Source organism: Balaenoptera musculus, chromosome 18, assembly GCF_009873245.2.
Source record: "Balaenoptera musculus isolate JJ_BM4_2016_0621 chromosome 18, mBalMus1.pri.v3, whole genome shotgun sequence".
Taxonomy (NCBI): domain Eukaryota; kingdom Metazoa; phylum Chordata; class Mammalia; order Artiodactyla; family Balaenopteridae; genus Balaenoptera; species Balaenoptera musculus.
Window position 1 is genome coordinate 78,804,178 of NC_045802.1, and position 17,278 is coordinate 78,821,455.

Here is a 17,278-nt window from a genome sequence, read left to right on the forward strand (position 1 = left end):
AGCCCTGATCCGGGAAGATCCCACATACCGTGGAGCAGCTAAGCCCGTGTGCCACAACTACTGAAGCCCGCGCACCGCAACGAAGAGTAGCCCCCACTCGCCGCAACTAGAGAAAGCCCGCATGCAGCAACGAAGACCCAGCGCAGCCAAAAGTAAATAAATAAATTAATTTCAAAAAATAGTTACACAACATCATAATTTGAAAACGTTCACTCATCAATGCTCTTATTCACTTGGTTTTTACTTGATCCAAAGAGAGAGAGAGGGTTGTAAAATAAGAATAAAATTTCCTCTGAGACTCAGTTTCAGTACCTTTAGAATTTTAAAAAGACCTACTGTAGAGTCTCAAAATACAAGCTAAGTATCAAAATAAACATGGTGCTTTAATTAGCCAAGACTTTGTCTTGTTTATGAATGATTACAGTTCCCAAATCCTTATAAACTAGTTGAGCAGAAAATATATGTGTTGTTAGGGACGTGAAGGCTAAAAACACAGACCAGTGACACTGAATGTATGAAACCTGAAGACTGGCTATTATTGTAGCACTTGTAGGTCGTCTTACAACAATTAAGAGGAGGTCATTCCATGTGGACAGGACAGTGTGAAAGAATTACCAGGCAGCACAGTAAAGCCACTTGGAAGAAAATCTGTGTCTCCTGTTCCCTGGGGCTGTGGTGGCCCACGGCTCAAACACAGGAACTGACTGTCCCTCAGTCCCCAAAGCAGAAGTCTGAGGTCAGGCTGGCTCCCTCGGGGCTGGGAGGGGGGGGTCCGCTCCTGGGGCTCCTGGAGACCCTGTCCCTGCTTCCATCAGGCGGGCGTTCCCCTGTGCCTGTCTGTGTCCCAACGTCCCATCTTTATAAGGACGTCTGCCACATTGGGTAGGGGCCCACGCTGATGACCTTATTTTTACATTAGTTGTGTCTGTAAAGACCTTATTTCCAAATAAGGTCACATTCTAAAGTGCCAGGGGTTAGGATCTCAACATACCTTTCTGGGGAGACACAATTCAACCCATCAGTCTGTTTGGGGGATCCGCGGCAGGGCACTCGGGGCGACCACGGAGGCTGTACCCTTGGGATGCGCGTGGGGAGGGAGCAGCAGAGGGCGGGGGGCCCACACGGGGCCGGTGTTCACGGCCCGACTGATTGGTCCAGCGCAGCAGCCAGCATGGGGCCTGGGGCCTTGTCGCTGCCTGAATAACTCCCGGGCACGGGAGGCTCAGGGCCCTGCCCGCCCCGCCCGGCCCCGCATTAGAACCGGGGCACTGGGCCGGAGGTGCCGCAGCTCAGGAGGAGCGGGGGAGGGAGGGTCGGGGCCAGGATGCTGACGACTGGGGGCCCCGTTGGTCCTCCCCAGCAGGTTGGGTCTCTGACGCCCTCGGGATGGGGTAGGCAGCCCCCCAGCCCCCCAAAGGGATGGCCCCTCAGGGCCCCTCAGGACTCCAGAGGACCAGGTCCCGTACCTGGCCTCCCGCGTGTCCCAGGGGACCCCAGGCTTACGGAGAGCGGGGCGGTTCTCCCCGCTCGGGTGTTATTACTTCCTTTAATACAGACTTCTTTGTGGGAGCAACGCTTTCCACAAAGGATTTAATCTCAAGCGGCAAAGTTCCAACCTCCCCGAACGGCCATCAGCACCGTGACCAAGCGGGGACGCCGTCCCAGGACGCCCCCCCACACCTGCCGGGCGCCCGCGGGCCCGAGGCTGCTCGGTCTCCAGGCCGCGAGCCCCGCCTCTGGGGAGCCCACGGGGCCACGGCCCTGCATGCGCCGCAGGCCCTGCTCTGCCGCACCCTTGGGGCTGACCCTGTGCCGGAGCGGAGGCTCCTCGGGCGAACTGTCCCTTATAACTCAGCTCCTCGGGGCTCTTTCTACAACCCCATTTGTGATGCTAATTTCCTTGTGCTTCCCCGGGGCCTCGGGGCCTTGAAAGCCGGGAGAGCTCGGCACAAAGGGCTCACTAGGCCCCAAAGGCCGCCGCCAGCAGGGCGCCCGCCGGGCTTTTGTTCTGGGGATTCGCTCCCCCTGAGTTACGGCGACTTTAATGAGCCCTGACCATTTCTAAGAGCACAGGGGTCTTGGGGCTTTGTGCCCCGTGTCCTGTGTCCTCCCCATGTCGCTCACCACATCCCGAGGCAGAAAGCCTTCACGGGGAAGGAAAGGGGTTCCAGGCTCGCTGGCCTGTTTCCGGGTGCGGGCGACTGAGATGGGGACCCAGGACCCTTCGCGGGACGCCCGCCTTGGGCCGGTGGGCTTCAGGCCGGACGGAGTCCGTGCTGCCCGGCCGTGGGATCTGAGCCTGCAGATGCCCTGACCGGGGTCGAGCGGGTCAGCGACTGCTTCCCCTCGTGTCCGCACCAGCGGTGCTGTCTGTCTGCACGTCTCGTAGAGAACCCCTCCCGCGCGGGCTCGCCGCCGGGCTGCCTCCCTTTGGACTTTCACGGCTCCGGTAAGTGACACTCAAACAGCCTCTGGGAGGGCACCGCCGTGACCCAAGTCCTCGGTGTGTCATGGGAAAGAGGGACGCGGTCTTAACCGTTCAGGACCCCACGCTGGCCCCTCTGACTGGTCTCGAGGCCCTTTGAGAAGAGGCACCTGTCTCCAACCCTGGCAGGTTCTTGGGGGCGTTTCCAGTGGACCCCTCCACCCCCCTTCTGCGGAGGAAGCCATCCAGCTGGGGGAGTTCCCTGCCTTTACCGTCCTGTCCCCTCAGGCCCCCCTCCTTCTGCAGCAGCCGCCGCTGCGCCCGTGAAGGAGCTGGTGTCCTGTCTACCCAGGAGCCCTGCCCTCCGCGGCACCCATCCCGCGGGGGGAGCGCCTGCCCGGCGCCCCAGCCTCCGCCTGGGCTCCGGGACGCCGGTGCAGTGCACGCGGACTTGCAAGGCGACGGTGCGTGGCCGCGGGAACCGCACTTTGAGGGGAAGGTCCTTCAGAGGCCCCGCCCCGCCTCCCCGGGGGCGCCCTAGAGCCTTTGGGGTTCATGTTGGCCACCTTCGTGGCAGAAGCCCGCGCTTGTTTTACTCACATTTCCCACCGTGACCCACTAAATGCAGACGTGTTAAAGCCCCAACTAAAATAAAGTTTATACCCAGGTCAACATCTGGGATGCTTCAGCCCTTCTGTGCACCTCAATTTTCCGAGTTCTCCTCGGGAACTTGTGTGTGCCCTGAACTCTGGAAGACCCAAGGGTGAAAAGGCGGGCGCCTTCCTTTTCCTTGCAAACGCTGCCGCAGGGTCGGGCACCCCCGCGGCCGGCCCTCCGCGGGGCGGCTCATCCACGAACCACTTCCTGCCCTGGGATCCGCACACCCGGAGCCCGGTCCGAGCAGCTCGCGGGCGACGCCCATCTCGACCCACGCGCAGCGGCACCTGCCCCACGCAGGCCGACTGGGGCGCGTGGGGGGAGCGTGCGGACACGCGGGGGGAGGGGCGGGGCGGGGCTCGGAGGCTCCTCCCCTCCCCGCGTCCCCCGGCCCCGCCCACTCGGCTCCGCTCCCTCGGCGCTGTCCCCTCCCCCACCGCTCCCTTTACTCCAGACCCTCCTCCCTCCTCCTTCCCCTGCCCCCCGCCACTCTCCTGCCGCCGCCAGACCAGCCCTCCACCCCACCGCCCTCCTGCCCTCCCTCCCCTCCCCTCCCCTCCCCTCTCCCCTCCCCCAGGCCGAGGGGGAGCGGCGGCAGCGCGGGCACCTGCGGGTGGAGGCCTCGGACGCGGGGAGGACGGGCCCACGGCCGGGCAGGTGTGTGGGGCTGGAGAAGGGGGGAGGGGGGCCGGGCAGGTGTGTGGGGCTGGAGAAGGGGGGAGGGGGGCCGGGCAGGTGTGCGGGGCTGGAGAAGGGGGGAGGGGGGCCGGGCAGGTGTGTGGGGCTGGAGAAGGGGGAAGGGGGGAGGGGGGCCGGGGGAGGGAGGGCGCGCGCTCGGTCAGCTCCTGGAGGCTCCGCTCGCCTCCCGTCCCCGCCCCCGCCCAGCGTGCGACCCCTGAGAGCCCTGGGGACGCCGGGCCCGCCCGGAGCGCGGGCTCCACGCGCACAGACCCCCCTCCCCACTGCCGGGGCCGGGGTCCCGCACACCCCGGCGGGTGTCACTCCCAGGCCTTCTCCTGCAGGGTTCCCTCCGCGGAGGAGCCGTTCTCCAGGCTCTGCAGACCCCCACCATGTGCCGGGACAGGTGTGATAGGGGCGGCTGGGGCGTGGGTGCCCCCCTGACTCTGCCCTTCCTGGCCGGGCAGCGGGAGTGGCGTGGCCCCAGTCTGGCTGTTTTGCTTTTCAGCCGGGCCGCAGAAGAGTAGGCTCTGCAGTTTAAAAATAATGCCGTTTGCTCTTTCAACTCCAGAGACTATTGCTGCCAGTTTTTAAAAACCACACTTTGTTGCCGTTCTGTAGCGCTGGACACTTAAATAGGAGCCGGGCGGGAGCTGGAGACTCTCCTAAAAAGGAGACTTTTTTCTGGAGCAGGTGCAGCCTCTTAACTTCACTGAAAGCGTCCCCATCCGGGGCCACGTGGCTCGCCCTGCCCCTATGGACCGCCTGCGAGCCCTGCACGGGGAAGGGGTTAAGGTGACCCTGAGGCACAGGCAGGATGTGTGGGGTGGCCGTGGGAGGCCCCAGGATGTGTGACCGCTGGGAGGGGCAGAGCCAAGCCACAGAAATAGAAGTGCGTCCCCCAGGGGCTGCTGGTGCTGGACTGTCTGCCGTGGGCCCCAGGCCGGCAGGGGACCCCTCTGGGCAGGTAGGTGAGAGGCGGGGGCCCTGGGGAAGGAGCCCTTGCGCTGGAGGGTCTTCTAATATGCAAATCATCGGTGAAATGACCAGCCCAAAGCTGGTGTGGGGACCTGCGTTCTGAGCTCTGCTCCAGCCTCCTGGGACCCACTGCAGCAGGAGAGACCACCCCCACGGGGGACGGAGGGAGTCCTGCCCTGCGGTCCTGGGGGGGGCGGCCAGGCGGGCCTCTCTGGGGTGAGTCAATCCGGGAGGGATAGGAAGAGAGAGTTTTCAGCTCTATTTTAGGACCCCCGCCCCCTGGGCCAGGGGCACCCTCCCAGGTCCTGGCCCCACAGTCTGGGCAGGCGCCAGTGCAGCTGTGGTGGGAACACCCAGGCCTCTGTGGCCTCAGCCCCGCCCCGTGTGATGCCTCCCCTGGCGGCCAGGACTGTTGTGCGAAAGGCTGTGACGAGAGAGCCAAGGGCCCTACGCACCGGAAGCCTGGTTACAACCCTCCTGGCTACAGCTTCAGGCAGACCCTTTCCAGAGTGGTGGAGGCGCCGTCTTCGTACAAGAGACCCTGGGAACAGGAGGAGGACGGCAGTCTAACTTGTCAAGGTGATCGGATTTGCGGAGCTCGGCGACAAGAGGACTTCTGTGCTTGAAATGCAGCTTGAAATCCCGTCTTTCTCCTGAATTTGAGTGTCTTCACTCCCCCCACCCCACCCGCCGTCATTGCTGGGCTTCTGTTGAACTCAGGTCCTCAGGTCAGCGGTAACTGTAATCAGTGGTCCAAGGTCAGCTTTCCACGAGACCCTCTTTCTGAGTCTGGGGCTCCGCTGTGAAAACTGGACATTTATCTGGGAAGCAGAATCCTGGTGACTAGAAGTGAAATTACAGTCACTTGGAAAGAAGAGCTTTCTGCCGATTGGCATTTAAGTACCTTTTGTAAAACAGCGAAAAACCTGACGTTGAAAGGAAGGTTACTGGAGTGCTTGTGTGATGGAAATAAACTGGCCGGGAATGTTACAGATTCGGATTCGCAGCGTCTGGCCACCAGCTTAGTTGATTTGGTGCTATTTTAAGAGGCTCTGGGGGAAGAAGTTAGAAGTGTAACAGTAACGCTGACAGGAAGGTGACGTTCTGTTCTACGTGAAGCTCAGCCTCTTGTTCTCAGGTTCACTCATTCCACCCTCATCTGAGCCCAGGAGGGCCTGGCTGAAGCTCTTACCTGACAGACGAGAGACGCTGGGCTGAGCGCGCGCGCCCTGAACCCGGCCAAGGGCGTACAGGGCTGCGTCTGGAGCCGCCCGAGCGATGCTCGGTCCACTCGTCCCTTGGAGGATGCAGTTGGCTGGGCCCCGCGTCCGGAGAAGGCACCACGGGCTGTGCAGTCGGCGTGGGGTGGGTGGCCGGCTGCACTGCCAGCCGCGTGTGGGGTCTTCGTGCTGGCGGAGCCGGCCCGTAGTACCCTCGCCTTGGGGACGGCTGCGTCCTGTGTCCTCTGGGCCTCCCCAAGTAGAAGGCTGGGGACTCCCAGCCCACGATGGGATTGTGGACACTCCGTGTCTACCGAGAAACTCGTGGACATCTGGAGCCGGACCCTTCACTTTGTGGTCAGGGGCCCCTCCTGAAGCGCCTCACCAAGCATCAGGGCAGCCCCGGTCAGCTCCAGGATCCCCAGGAAACCCGGCCCTCCGCAGAACCTCCCAGCATCTCTTTGGCGCCCAAAGGACCAGTCCCTCCGCAGCTCCACGGAGGTGAGCAAGGAGCCGTCCAGGGTCCGTCTGCAGCGCCTGCGCCAGGATGGGTAACCTTTGGGACGTGTCAGGTGAAGTGTGGATGTAAGTCACCGTTGGGGCATTCCATCCAATCTGTTGAGAAAGTGAAGAACTTTATTCAAATTACCGAGTTGAAACAAAGACAAAAATCTGAACAACTCAAATAGGAAGGTAATGGTGTGGACGCCAAAGAGAGTACAGCTAGAAGGACTTGACATCTTCTCAGACTCCTTCCTCCTCACTTGTCTGTGTCTCATTCCGTGTTCAGGGCTGGAGAAGGAGCACAGCGGGCCTGACTCCCGCGGGGAAGGCCCTGCTCTTGTCCCACAAAATGGGCCTGAGGGGCAGGGAGGGCGGGGTGGGGTGGAGATGGAGACTTCACCTCCCTTGAGGGTTGCCCGTCCCAGGCACTGAGTTGGACAGCCCCTACCTCCCTCCCTGGTGCCCTAGACGCCGCGGCGGGTGTGAGCGCCACAGAGCCCCGCTGCCCCATGGCTGTGGTCCATGAACAAACCGCTCTTCCAGGCTGCGAGCTCCCTGGGTTGGGGCTGCCCTGTGTCCGCGCCCTCAGCGCCCAGGGGGACGAAGCAGGTGTGCAGGGAGTGCTGGCTGAGCAGGTGGCACGCCAGGGAAGCTCCTGGGGTGGACGTCGCACGGTGCTTGGCCGTGTCTAGCCGCCGGGTGACCGAGTTCTCGTCTGTGTGCGGGACACCTGGAGCTCGGAGGCCAAGACCAGACGTGGGCCCCTGTCATCTCTGTCCTAGCTGCTTGTCAGGGCTTTTTCGGTGGGAAACAGGGCATCGAAAGGCACCGACAGGGTTCGGTGCTCTGTGGTTACGCCAGCCTGGAGATTTTTACAGTGAACAGAGGGTGACGACAACCCATGTGGGCCTAATGTCTGGGTTTGTCCTCTGCGCCCTTGGACTGTGGGAAGCGCAGAGCTGGAGAAACCGCCCTGTCTCCTGGCCTGTCTCTGGAGGGACGTTTCAGCACCTCTGCTGAAACGATGCTGGGATGCTCCTGTCCACGCAGCTGGAGAAGTAAAATCCCGGTGGAAGGCAGAAGCCCCGCCCTCCCTGGGCCCCTGGCACCAGCAGCCTCGGGGCCGGAGGCTGACCGCAGGGAGGGGGGCAGCCCTGGACCGTGTCCTGTGGAAGCGGGATGCTCACCCGTCCTCTAGCCGGGTCAGGCGAAGGGCACGTTTCTTCTGTTTCTCAGAACAAACTCGTTAAAAGCAAACCTTGGATCTTGCATGTGTGTCTTGAGCCTGAGCAGCTGCTGATACTTAACAACAGCGCCTTCTTGGGTTGGTGGAAGGGCTGTCCCGGAGTGGGGGGGGGCACATCATGGCCACTGGGGACAAATGTGAAGCAGACACACCGGCCTTTTCTATTCCTTCTGGAGGTTTGAGGTCACGATAGGCCTGCTCCTGTCGGAAATTCTCTGAGTAGAATTTAGAAGAAAAGAGGACAAAAGAGGGTTTGGGGTTTTGTTTTGTTTTTAGCTAGGGAAATTTCTCTTCCTATTTTTATTTATTTTTTTATTTTTTAAAATTATTTATTTATTTATTTATGGCTGTGTTGGGTCTTCGTTTCTGTGCGAGGGCTTTGTCTAGTTGCGGCGAGCGGGGGCCACTCTTCATCGCGGTGCACGGGCCTCTCACCACCGCAGCCTCTCTTGTTGCGGAGCACAGGCTCCAGACGCGCAGGCTCAGTAATTGTGGCTCACGGGCCTAGTTGCTCCGCGGCATGTGGGATCTTCCCAGACCAGGGCTCGAACCCGTGTCCCCTGCATTGGCAGGCAGATTCTCAACCACTGCACCACCAGGGAAGCCCTCTCTTCCTATTTTTAAATGTCAAAACTAGACCGAAGCCACCAGAAGTCTGTAGCCCCGGGTCTGACTGTGCTTGGTTTCTGTGCCCTCCCGAGCGCCTGCCTGGCCTGGGTTTCTTGGAAAGATGCAGCAGGACCCGAGGACCAGGGCCGAGGGCTGAGGTCCTGCCGGAGGAGACGGTGTGGGATGTGGCTCCCTTGTCTCTTGTCACCAGGAAGGCCCCTCATCATAGGGTCACGCAAACGGGTTTAATAAAACGTTACAGGGATCTGAAGACATGCCTGGAAAAGTGACACGAAGACTCGTGTGGGTAACGGGTAAAACAGACAAGGTACTGACCGAAGGCAGTGCTGATAAAGACAAAGGGACATGCCTTTGAGGCTGTGGGAGCCCAGTGGGGTTGTAGGTTTTGGCGGGAAGAGGAGGGGATGAGAGGAAACGCCACCTGTCCTTGTTAGTGTGGGGTTGGTGGAGCCCCAGGGTTTGGGACCTGAACTGTGTGTCCCCCGCCCCGTGGCAGCCCCTTCCCCCCTGGAATGATGGTCGAGGCCCCGAGCCGTGGTTCTCATGTAGGCGGCCCATTGGAACCCCTCCCTGGGGCCGCTGGCAGTGGTGGGCTCGTGAACGGTGCTGGGCGTGGGCTGGCATCGCGTGGCCAGGTGGCCAGGGAGGACCTTGGGGGAGGGGCTTCAGGGAAGGGCACGAAGGGGGAGATATGGGAACAGGAGGGTCATCCAGAGTAGCTGGGCGGCCTTTCCCGTGTGTCCAGGTGGCCTCCTCCACGGGCTAGTGAGGGTTTGCCCGTGGGGTGCGGCTGGAAGCAGGACAGGCCACCTGAGTGGAGAAAGCAGCTGAGCAGCTGCCATGGGATCCCAAGCAGAATTTATCCAAGTTGAATTATTTACATCTTTATTCTTAAGGAAGGGGCCCAGCCAGGTCGTAAGCCAATGAGCCATAAATATGCCAAAAAACCGAGTACAGAAAGGAGTCGTCTGTGATTACCTGCTGGCGGAGAGCATCTACCCAGCAGGTGATGTCACCCGGCTTCTGTTTGAAATATAGTCACTAGCTGTCTCTTTCGATCCAAGATTGCCTCCCAAAGACTTGATTTGAGTTTCTTAACCACATTTTCACTGCAGGAGTAAGACTCGAATGTTTGTCCTGGCACTTGGATGGCATTCTCTACCTGGGGGGTTGGAGGTGTTTCCAGCGCAGGTGGCAGCGGCTCTGAACGTTTGCCAGTTCAGTGGATTCGACTGTGACATTGAAACCAGGAGAACCAGGGGCTTTTTTATCCTTGAAACAAGAGCCCAAATGTCAAGGGGAAAATCTAGGTTTTTCTTTTTCTTAAGCAGCAGAAGTAAATAATATTTTTGCTTGTGCCACGCGTTATTCCATTTCGGCGTTATAAAAGAAGGCCGCTTCTTTAACTGAACGTTGACACGGTAGAAATTCACAGGAGAAGAATGACTTGAATTCTAAATAACCTGCCTCCATTTCAGAATAAACACTGCTGCAGGCTGTATCTGGTGATTTGGGTTTTGTTCAAAGAAACACGGCTGATGGCTTTGGCTGCGTGAGCTGCATTTCCTTTTAAACCCTGTTTTTCGCTCTGCAGACTCATGTTTGACTGTTGGAGTTTCATCCTGTGCAAGGAGACTGGAGGTGACGATGGTCCTCCCGCGCGAGGGCCCAGTGAGGCCAACGAGGAAGAAGGTGACCCTCGGGTCGATGTGTCTGACGTCATCAGGCTCGTTCGAGACCAGCCGGGGGGGACGCCCACGCCCGCAGGTAGGGCCGCCGTGCACCTCTGGGTCCTCATCGCGCCTCTGGTCCTCCTGGGGGGACCGACGTGTTTCAGATCTGGGGGAACAGTGCGCCTTGGCCTCCCGGGTCGCCTGCCAGCGGGGGCGGGGCCGGGCTGGGTCCAGGGGCCGCCCCTGCCCTCGTGCGGGTGACACGTCACCTCTGCACGTTTGCCCGTTTGGCCTCCTGGCAGTCGACCCGCTGAGGCTGGCTCCGGTGGGACCACGAGAAGCACGTGTCTGGGTTTTAGACGGAGCACGGCGCTCCCCCAGGGCCCTGTTCCCGGCCTTCGCTTCAGCTTCAGAACCACCCATGCCGTCTTTTGGATTTGGTGCCTTGTCAGACTGAGGTGGTGCCAGGCTTGTATTGGTCACCACAGCAGTGGCCCAGGCCCGTGGGACACACTGGGCAGCGCCCGCCCGCCCTCCTCGTAGCTCAGCCTGACCCCTGGTCCAGGCCCGGGCCACCTTTCTTCCTGTTCCTGGCCGTCCTGAGCGCTCTCCCACACCTCCTAGTGGAGGAACGTAGCTCCTGTTCCTAGTTTTGCCTGTGTTGAATCATTTGTTGCCATTCCTTCCGAAGCTGACTCTCGAAGTAGTTTTCCCTGGATGAGGGACACGCGCGCACGGCCACCCGAGGTCCTGTGGTAATCTGCTGGTGAGCGCGCTGGCCTGGGCCATGCCGTCCCCCTGGGGCTGGGCCATGCCGTCCCCCTGGGGCTGGGCCAGAGCCCAAAGCCAGAGACTCATGCGGGAACTTGGGTAACAGTTCTTCCGGCTCTGCCGCTGGAGCTTTCTCGGCCCCGAGCTGGTTCCCGTGATGGCTTGGACAGCTGGGGCTCAGGGCAGTGCTGTCGTCCTGAGACTGCTGAGTCCCCGGGTCGCCGGCTCACGGCTGTGTCCTGGGCTCCGTCCTGCTGCGGGCGTATGGGGTATGAAGTCTGCTTGTGTCAGAACTTAAGTTTTTGAAATCAGTACATTAGATTTTTATTGTGGTAAAATGTACATAACATAAAACTGGCCATTTCAACTCTTTTTAAGTGTGCGGTTCAGGGGCATGAAGTACATTCACATTGTTGTGCAACCATCACCGCTGTCCATCTCTGAACTCTCTCACCTTCCCAAACTGAAGCTCTGTCCCCTCCCCCAGCGTGGGCCCCACTGTCCACTTTCTGTCCCCGTGAATCTGACTCCTTCAAAGACCTCGTGTCCGTGGAGTCAGACAGCGTCTGTCTTCTTGTGGCTTATTCCAGCCAGCACAGATGGAATAAGGTGTCCCTATTCCAGGACAACACACATGTCCTGGAGGCCCGTCTGTGTTGCGTCATGGGTCGGTGCTTCAATCCTCAGAGCTGAGTCCTGTTCCCTCGTGGGGATGGTCCACGCTGTTTATCCATTGTCTGCTGAGACACTTGGGTGGCGTCCATCTTTTGGCCGCTGTGAATAGCATTGCTGCGAACAAGGTACACGGCTGTCTGCCCGAGGCCCTGCTTCCCGTTCTTTGGGCGCATCCCCAGAAGTGGGATTGCCGGTCGTGAGAGCGTTCGCTGGTTTTGAAACCAGAAGGGAAGCTGGTTTCCTCCTGTCGAGCTGGGTGACGGTGAGGTGAAGGGCTGATCTGTCTGGCCCCACTTGCAGACTCCGCATCAGCAGACTCTGGTCTTGGAGAAGGTCAGGGGGGCTGGGCCGGGCTGCGTGAACACCGGTGAGCTCGATGTGGCAAGGGGGCCTTCCCCCTCCCTCCTGCCCGTCCTCCCCACAAGGCCTTCATGTCCGCACGCCAGGTCCCTGCGCGCTCCTGCTGCCGCCCATGCCTCGGAGCCGGCGGGTGATGGGTCTGCACCGCCTGCCCTGGCTGTGCACGCGCCGCGTACGGAGGACAGTGGGCCCGCAGCCGCGGTCGGCGTGGCCCCGACCTCACAAGCAGGCTGCGGGGCGCGAGGCTGCATTTGCCTGGAAACGTTTGCTCGTGTTTCCGAATGCCTGCTGTCCTCGTACAGCCTGAGTTTGGGAGCAGGAAGGGGAGCTGAGAACGCATAGCAGTTTCCGTGTCACAGCAGAGGCGAAGGGGCAGGGCCACCACCATCGCCGTGCACGTTTCCTTTTTAGAAAGTTCTGTCTGTCTTGATCGGTTAATAGTGTCTTTAGTGATGCCAAAACGCCACCTACAATATTCGTTGAATTGTGAAGTTGCTGTTGTTTGGGTCAAAAACCTTAGAATATCGGTAATTGCTCACAGCTGAACCCAACACCTTAGTGCATCTACGGTGTGAGATCCTTCAGGATTCTGGGGAGGGGGCTCCTGAGGAGGGGGTCGGAGGAGACTCAGGGGGTGACCCTGGGCCATTCACATTTCTGGGGAGGGGGGTTTGCAGAAACAATTCGCTTGGGCTGAAAATGCATTTCAGAAAAGGGGAAAATGACCACAGGAAAGTGATGCTTGGAGAGAAATTGGCTTCTTGTCTGTCCCTAGTGTTTCTGGCCTGGGTGGTGGTTGCAGTTTAAGGAGAACGAGTGACTTTCCACGATCGCGGCCCTCTCGAGGGTCGAGCTGTGCAGAATTGGGCGGCCGTCGCGCTCGCGGTTTCCTGGTTCTTGTCTCCCGAAGCTCATTCTCTCTCTCGGGACCGTCCGTACTTTCCTGGGAGCCTTGTGGTGTTGCCGACCCTCCTGACCGAGCCAAGAACACCCGGCCCGGTCCGTCTGTTCCTTGTGGTTGTGTGCGTCTCGAGGGGGACGTTCTCAAAAGACAAACACGCTGTTTGTGGAAACGGAGCTCCTGGTGTTACCGTAAAGGATTAACTTCTCATTTTTAACCTTTCCTGATCCCTTGGTCTTTATTTGGACTTTTTATATTAGCCAGGAAGCTAGAAGGAGTTTTTTTTTGTTTTAGGAACTGTGTTTTAGAGAACACAGCACCATTCATGAATTTATAAATATTGGGAGACGAGCTGGTGTGTTGCAGGTTGACACTGGGAGCGGATCATCTTCTTAGGGCAGCTGCCGGGGGGCCAGGGCCGGGTGAGGCAGCCGGGGGGTGGGAGGAGGTCTCAGGGTAGAAGGGCCCCGAGCGGCCCCGAGCTGATCAACCCCCCCGGCCACCTTGCAAAGCTTCGGGGACTCCAGGGGGGTCCTCCGTCCCCCAGCGTCTCCTGCATGCTCTTCTCAGGGAGTTGACTTGGAGTGTCCCATCTTTACTTAGCACAGACAGGCCGTGTCACCTAGAACCAGGAGGGACGGCTGAGCTGCTGATGGGGGTTAATCACAGGCCTGAGGATGCCTGGGGAGCCCTCAGCCCAGAGCCCGAACCCCAGGACCCACCTCTGGCAGCCAGCGCAGCCCGCCCAGTAGCAGCGGCGAGTTTGTTAACGTTTCAGCAGAAACTTAGCGGGTTTTCTGTTTGACTATGTGCTTTATAACACGTGCCGTATGACCAGGGTGACCAGTGGCCGCACCCTCCTGTGAGTGTGGCCAGCGGGTACAGGCTGCATCTCTCCTAGCCAGGAGGGTGACTGAGGGGCCAGCCTTTGCGCCCTTTGACCAGGTCCCACTGCCCAGAAATTCGTCCTCCCCTGGCCTTGCCCTGTGCTTGCTTAGAATCCTGCCTGCCTATCCAGGACTGGCAAAACACCCGACCTGTTCCAGGAAGCGGTGCTCCCGGCGTCCCGCCTATCCTCCTCCCCCGGGGCTGCGCCTGCAACCCCATGACCCCATGACCCCGCAGAGCGAGCGCTGCTCTTGTCTCTGGGCTCTGCATCACAAATCACCATGAAGATTAACCGCGAAGAACGAGAAAAAAAATTGCTGCAAAGATACGGCCTTTCTACACGTGGCTCCCCTACGAGGCAGGATCAGCGGGGCAGGCGTCTTGACAGAAACTAGAGCTTTAGCGATGACACGGCAGCACGAGAAACACTGTCCTGTGAATAAACGGGAACGAGAAGTGTCGATTTCCCACGGGATCTCCTTTGTCTCTATCGTTATGGACAAAAATTTTACACCCACTGCTGGTAAGAATGCCTGTCCTTACAGCAGACCTGGAAATCAGGTTGATGGTGTGGATAAAAATCTTCAAGCATTTTGTTTTCAATCAGCAATCTCCACTTCTAGAATTTAAACTAAGGAATTAATTAAAAATTGTCATGAAGATTCATAAACAAAGATGTTCACCAGAGTCATTATTTATGATGATGGATATCTTGGGAAAAGCAAAATCACAGGATTGGGGGGGGGGCGAAATCATTTAGTTGTCCGGTGATAACTGCCCCATGTCTTACGCTCTAGGAAGTGACGCAGCCGATTATAAAACAATGCACTGTGACGGCGATTCTGTGAGCACAAAGTGTGTGTAGTTTTGATGAAAGACCTACGACGGGTGCCTCAGTGTATTTTTATCATGCATTCGCAGTTTTTTGTTTCCTCTGTTTTTCCGCATCAGGAAGCCTTACTGTCTCTGAGATACTCGTTTCCCAAAGCAGGATGTGAGCCTGGACCCTTTCGGCCCCAGGACCCACCTCCCATCCCACGCTGACCCTGTTCCCGGGAGCGTATGCCCACGTGGGCGCTGTTTACACAGGAACTGTCCCCACTGCGTGGTCCCTTTGGGATGTGCCCAGCTTCTCCCGAGGGCAGGAGGGCACAGAGCAGCTTTGAAGGGAGGTTTGGTGGGAGGATTTTCCTGGGGGAGAAGTTAGGTATGGACAGAGCCCCGGAAAGCGGGGCTAGGCAGCACCCCCCCCCATGCTCCCACCTCCCAACCCCCTCCATTGGGTCACACCGTGGGCACAGCTGGCCAAGGTGTGACTGTCAGGCTCCCCATGGCACAGGTTCCCCCCACCCCTTTGCGGTCCGTGCTTTTGGAACCAGGCTGCTCTGTGCAGCCCATCCCAAAGGAGGGGACTATGCGAGACCATTGTATTTAAGCGTGTTTAATTAATTTTACTGGCCATCTGTTTCTGCTTCTGTCTCTATTTCTCGTGCTTTATTTCTCCTTTAAGAATCTTTTGAGCTCCTTCCTGATTCATTTATTTTTCATTCAGTTTCGGGGCATTAATGGAATGAATCTATTGATCTTTCCTGCCCCCGCAACTCCCCGCCGCTCGGCGGGCACCTCCGTTCCCACACCCCTCGTTTCCTGGCACCGACTGGGCAGAACCAGAACCTGGTGTCTCCATCCGTCCGCCTAGTCCCGCTCGTACTTGGGTGAGTGAGGACGGGCGTCGTGTGCCAACCGGGTGTCAACACAGCTGAACCGAGTGTACCAGCAGGCAGATCGTTTGATTCTCACTTCTCAGCCGTGAGCCTCGGTGAGCCCGAAGCCCTCGGGAGGCTGCTCTGTCTGCACGGACTGTCCAGGCCCGCTCTCTCCCCAGCCCAGTGCCCGTCCCCACCCTCACCCTCTCCTGCGGGCGACGCTGAGCCCACCCCACACGGGACTGAATCCCTCGCGGGAGCGCCTTCCCGCCGGTGCCACCCTTCCACCTGCACCACACGCCTGCCTTCCTGGCTGTCACTGCCTGGACCTTTCCCTCCACCTGAGCCCCACCTGACCACACCTGTGCCCTACCTGTGTCCCACCTTAACCTCACCTGTGTCCCACCTGAGCCCCACCTCTGCCCCACCTGTGCCCCACCTGTGCCCCACCTGACCACACCTGTGTCCCACCTGAACCTCACCTGTGCCCTCCTGTGCCCCCTGTGTTCCACCTGTGCCCCCTCTGTGTCCCACCTGAACCTCACCTGTGCCCTCCTGTGCCCCCTGTGTTCCACCTGTGCCCCCTCTGTGTCCCACCTGAACCTCACCTGTGCCCTCCTGTGCCCCCTGTGTTCCACCTGTGCCCCCTCTGTGTCCCACCTGAACCTCACCTGTGCCCTCCTGTGCCCCCTGTGTTCCACCTGTGCCCCCTCTGTGTCCCACCTGAACCTCACCTGAGCCCCACCTCTGCTCCACCTGTGCCCCACCTGACCACACCTGTGCCCACCTGTGCCCCACCTGAGCCCCACCTGTGCCCCACCTGAGCCCCACCTGTGCCCCACCTGTGCCCCACCTGAGCCCCACCTGTGCCCCACCTGAGCCCCACCTGTGCCCCACCTGAGCCCCACCTGTGCCCCACCTGTGCCCCACCTGAGCCCCACCTGAGCCCCGCCTGAGCCCCGCTTGAGCCTTGGTGCCCTCTTCCTCCCTCCAACGTCGCTCCATCTCCCCCTTGTCCTCCCTGCGTCTCTGGGTCTTCATTCTCTCTGGACCCACATCAGTTCAGAGGTGCTGTAGCGTCTCCCGCCCGAGAGCCTGCCCGCCGTCTGCACCCAGCCCCTCGGTGCGCTCGCAGTCCTGTGGCTGTGGGAACCATCCACATCGGGGCGCCCGGTCGCCCTGAGCCCCACCTCTAGCTGCCTCCGCGGCGTCTCCGCCTGCAGACCTTGCTGACTGCTTGCTCCACCCTCCGGCTTCTCCGTCAGTTCCCTGCCCCGCAGCCCCTGGAACCGCCTCTGGGGTCTCTGGGCTGCCCCTTGTCGTCGTGGACTCAGCGTCTCTGTGCTGTTCACTCGTTTATTCTCTCTCCATGTGCGTAGAGATGATTTGATTGATTCAGATTCATCTAAAATATATGAAATCCTACAACAGGAGTTTTAGTCTTTACTCATTTTCCCAATTGTATATTCTAATGGATGACCACCAGGTAAGGGTTTGCAATTTTTATATTAAAATGCCATTTTCAGGGAATTCCCTGGTGGTCCAGTGGTTAGGATGCTGCACTCTCACTGCCGAGGGCCCGGGTTCCATCCCTGAATAGGGAACTCGATCCCACAAGCCGCGCAGCACGGCCAGAAATAAGTAAAATAAAATAAAATGCCATTTTCATACCAAAAGTGTTTGGAACCATGGTTTTGCTTTGGAAGAAAATGCTTTGAAAACATAGAAAGCATATAAATTACAAGTTCTTAATGGTAATTCTTATCATATGTTTGCTCTCCCTGTGGGCTGTCTTTGTGGTCTTGTTTTAGCGGCTTTAAAGTCTGGTCTGCACATTTAGCCAGGCAACTTTTTCAGTTACTCCCTGAAAACAGAGAGTAATGAAACAGCATTCATTCATTTCATTGGCACCATCTGCAACTCTGAAATGCAATTTTTTATTTATTGAATGAAGTAGACCGTGAAA

At 58.9% G+C, this 17,278-nt stretch overlaps 1 protein-coding gene across 1 annotated transcript in view; it reads left to right on the forward strand.

Annotated features, from left to right (window-relative positions):
* Positions 1-3,660: 3,660 nt before the first annotated feature.
* The window catches only part of MCF2L (MCF.2 cell line derived transforming sequence like), a 131,002-nt gene continuing 117,384 nt past the window's right edge, over positions 3,661-17,278 (forward strand). Inside the window, 2 exon segments of the mRNA XM_036831389.1 lie at positions 3,661-3,739; positions 9,933-10,105. Of these exon segments, the coding sequence (XP_036687284.1) occupies positions 9,937-10,105 (169 nt within the window). The 5' untranslated portion in view covers positions 3,661-3,739; positions 9,933-9,936.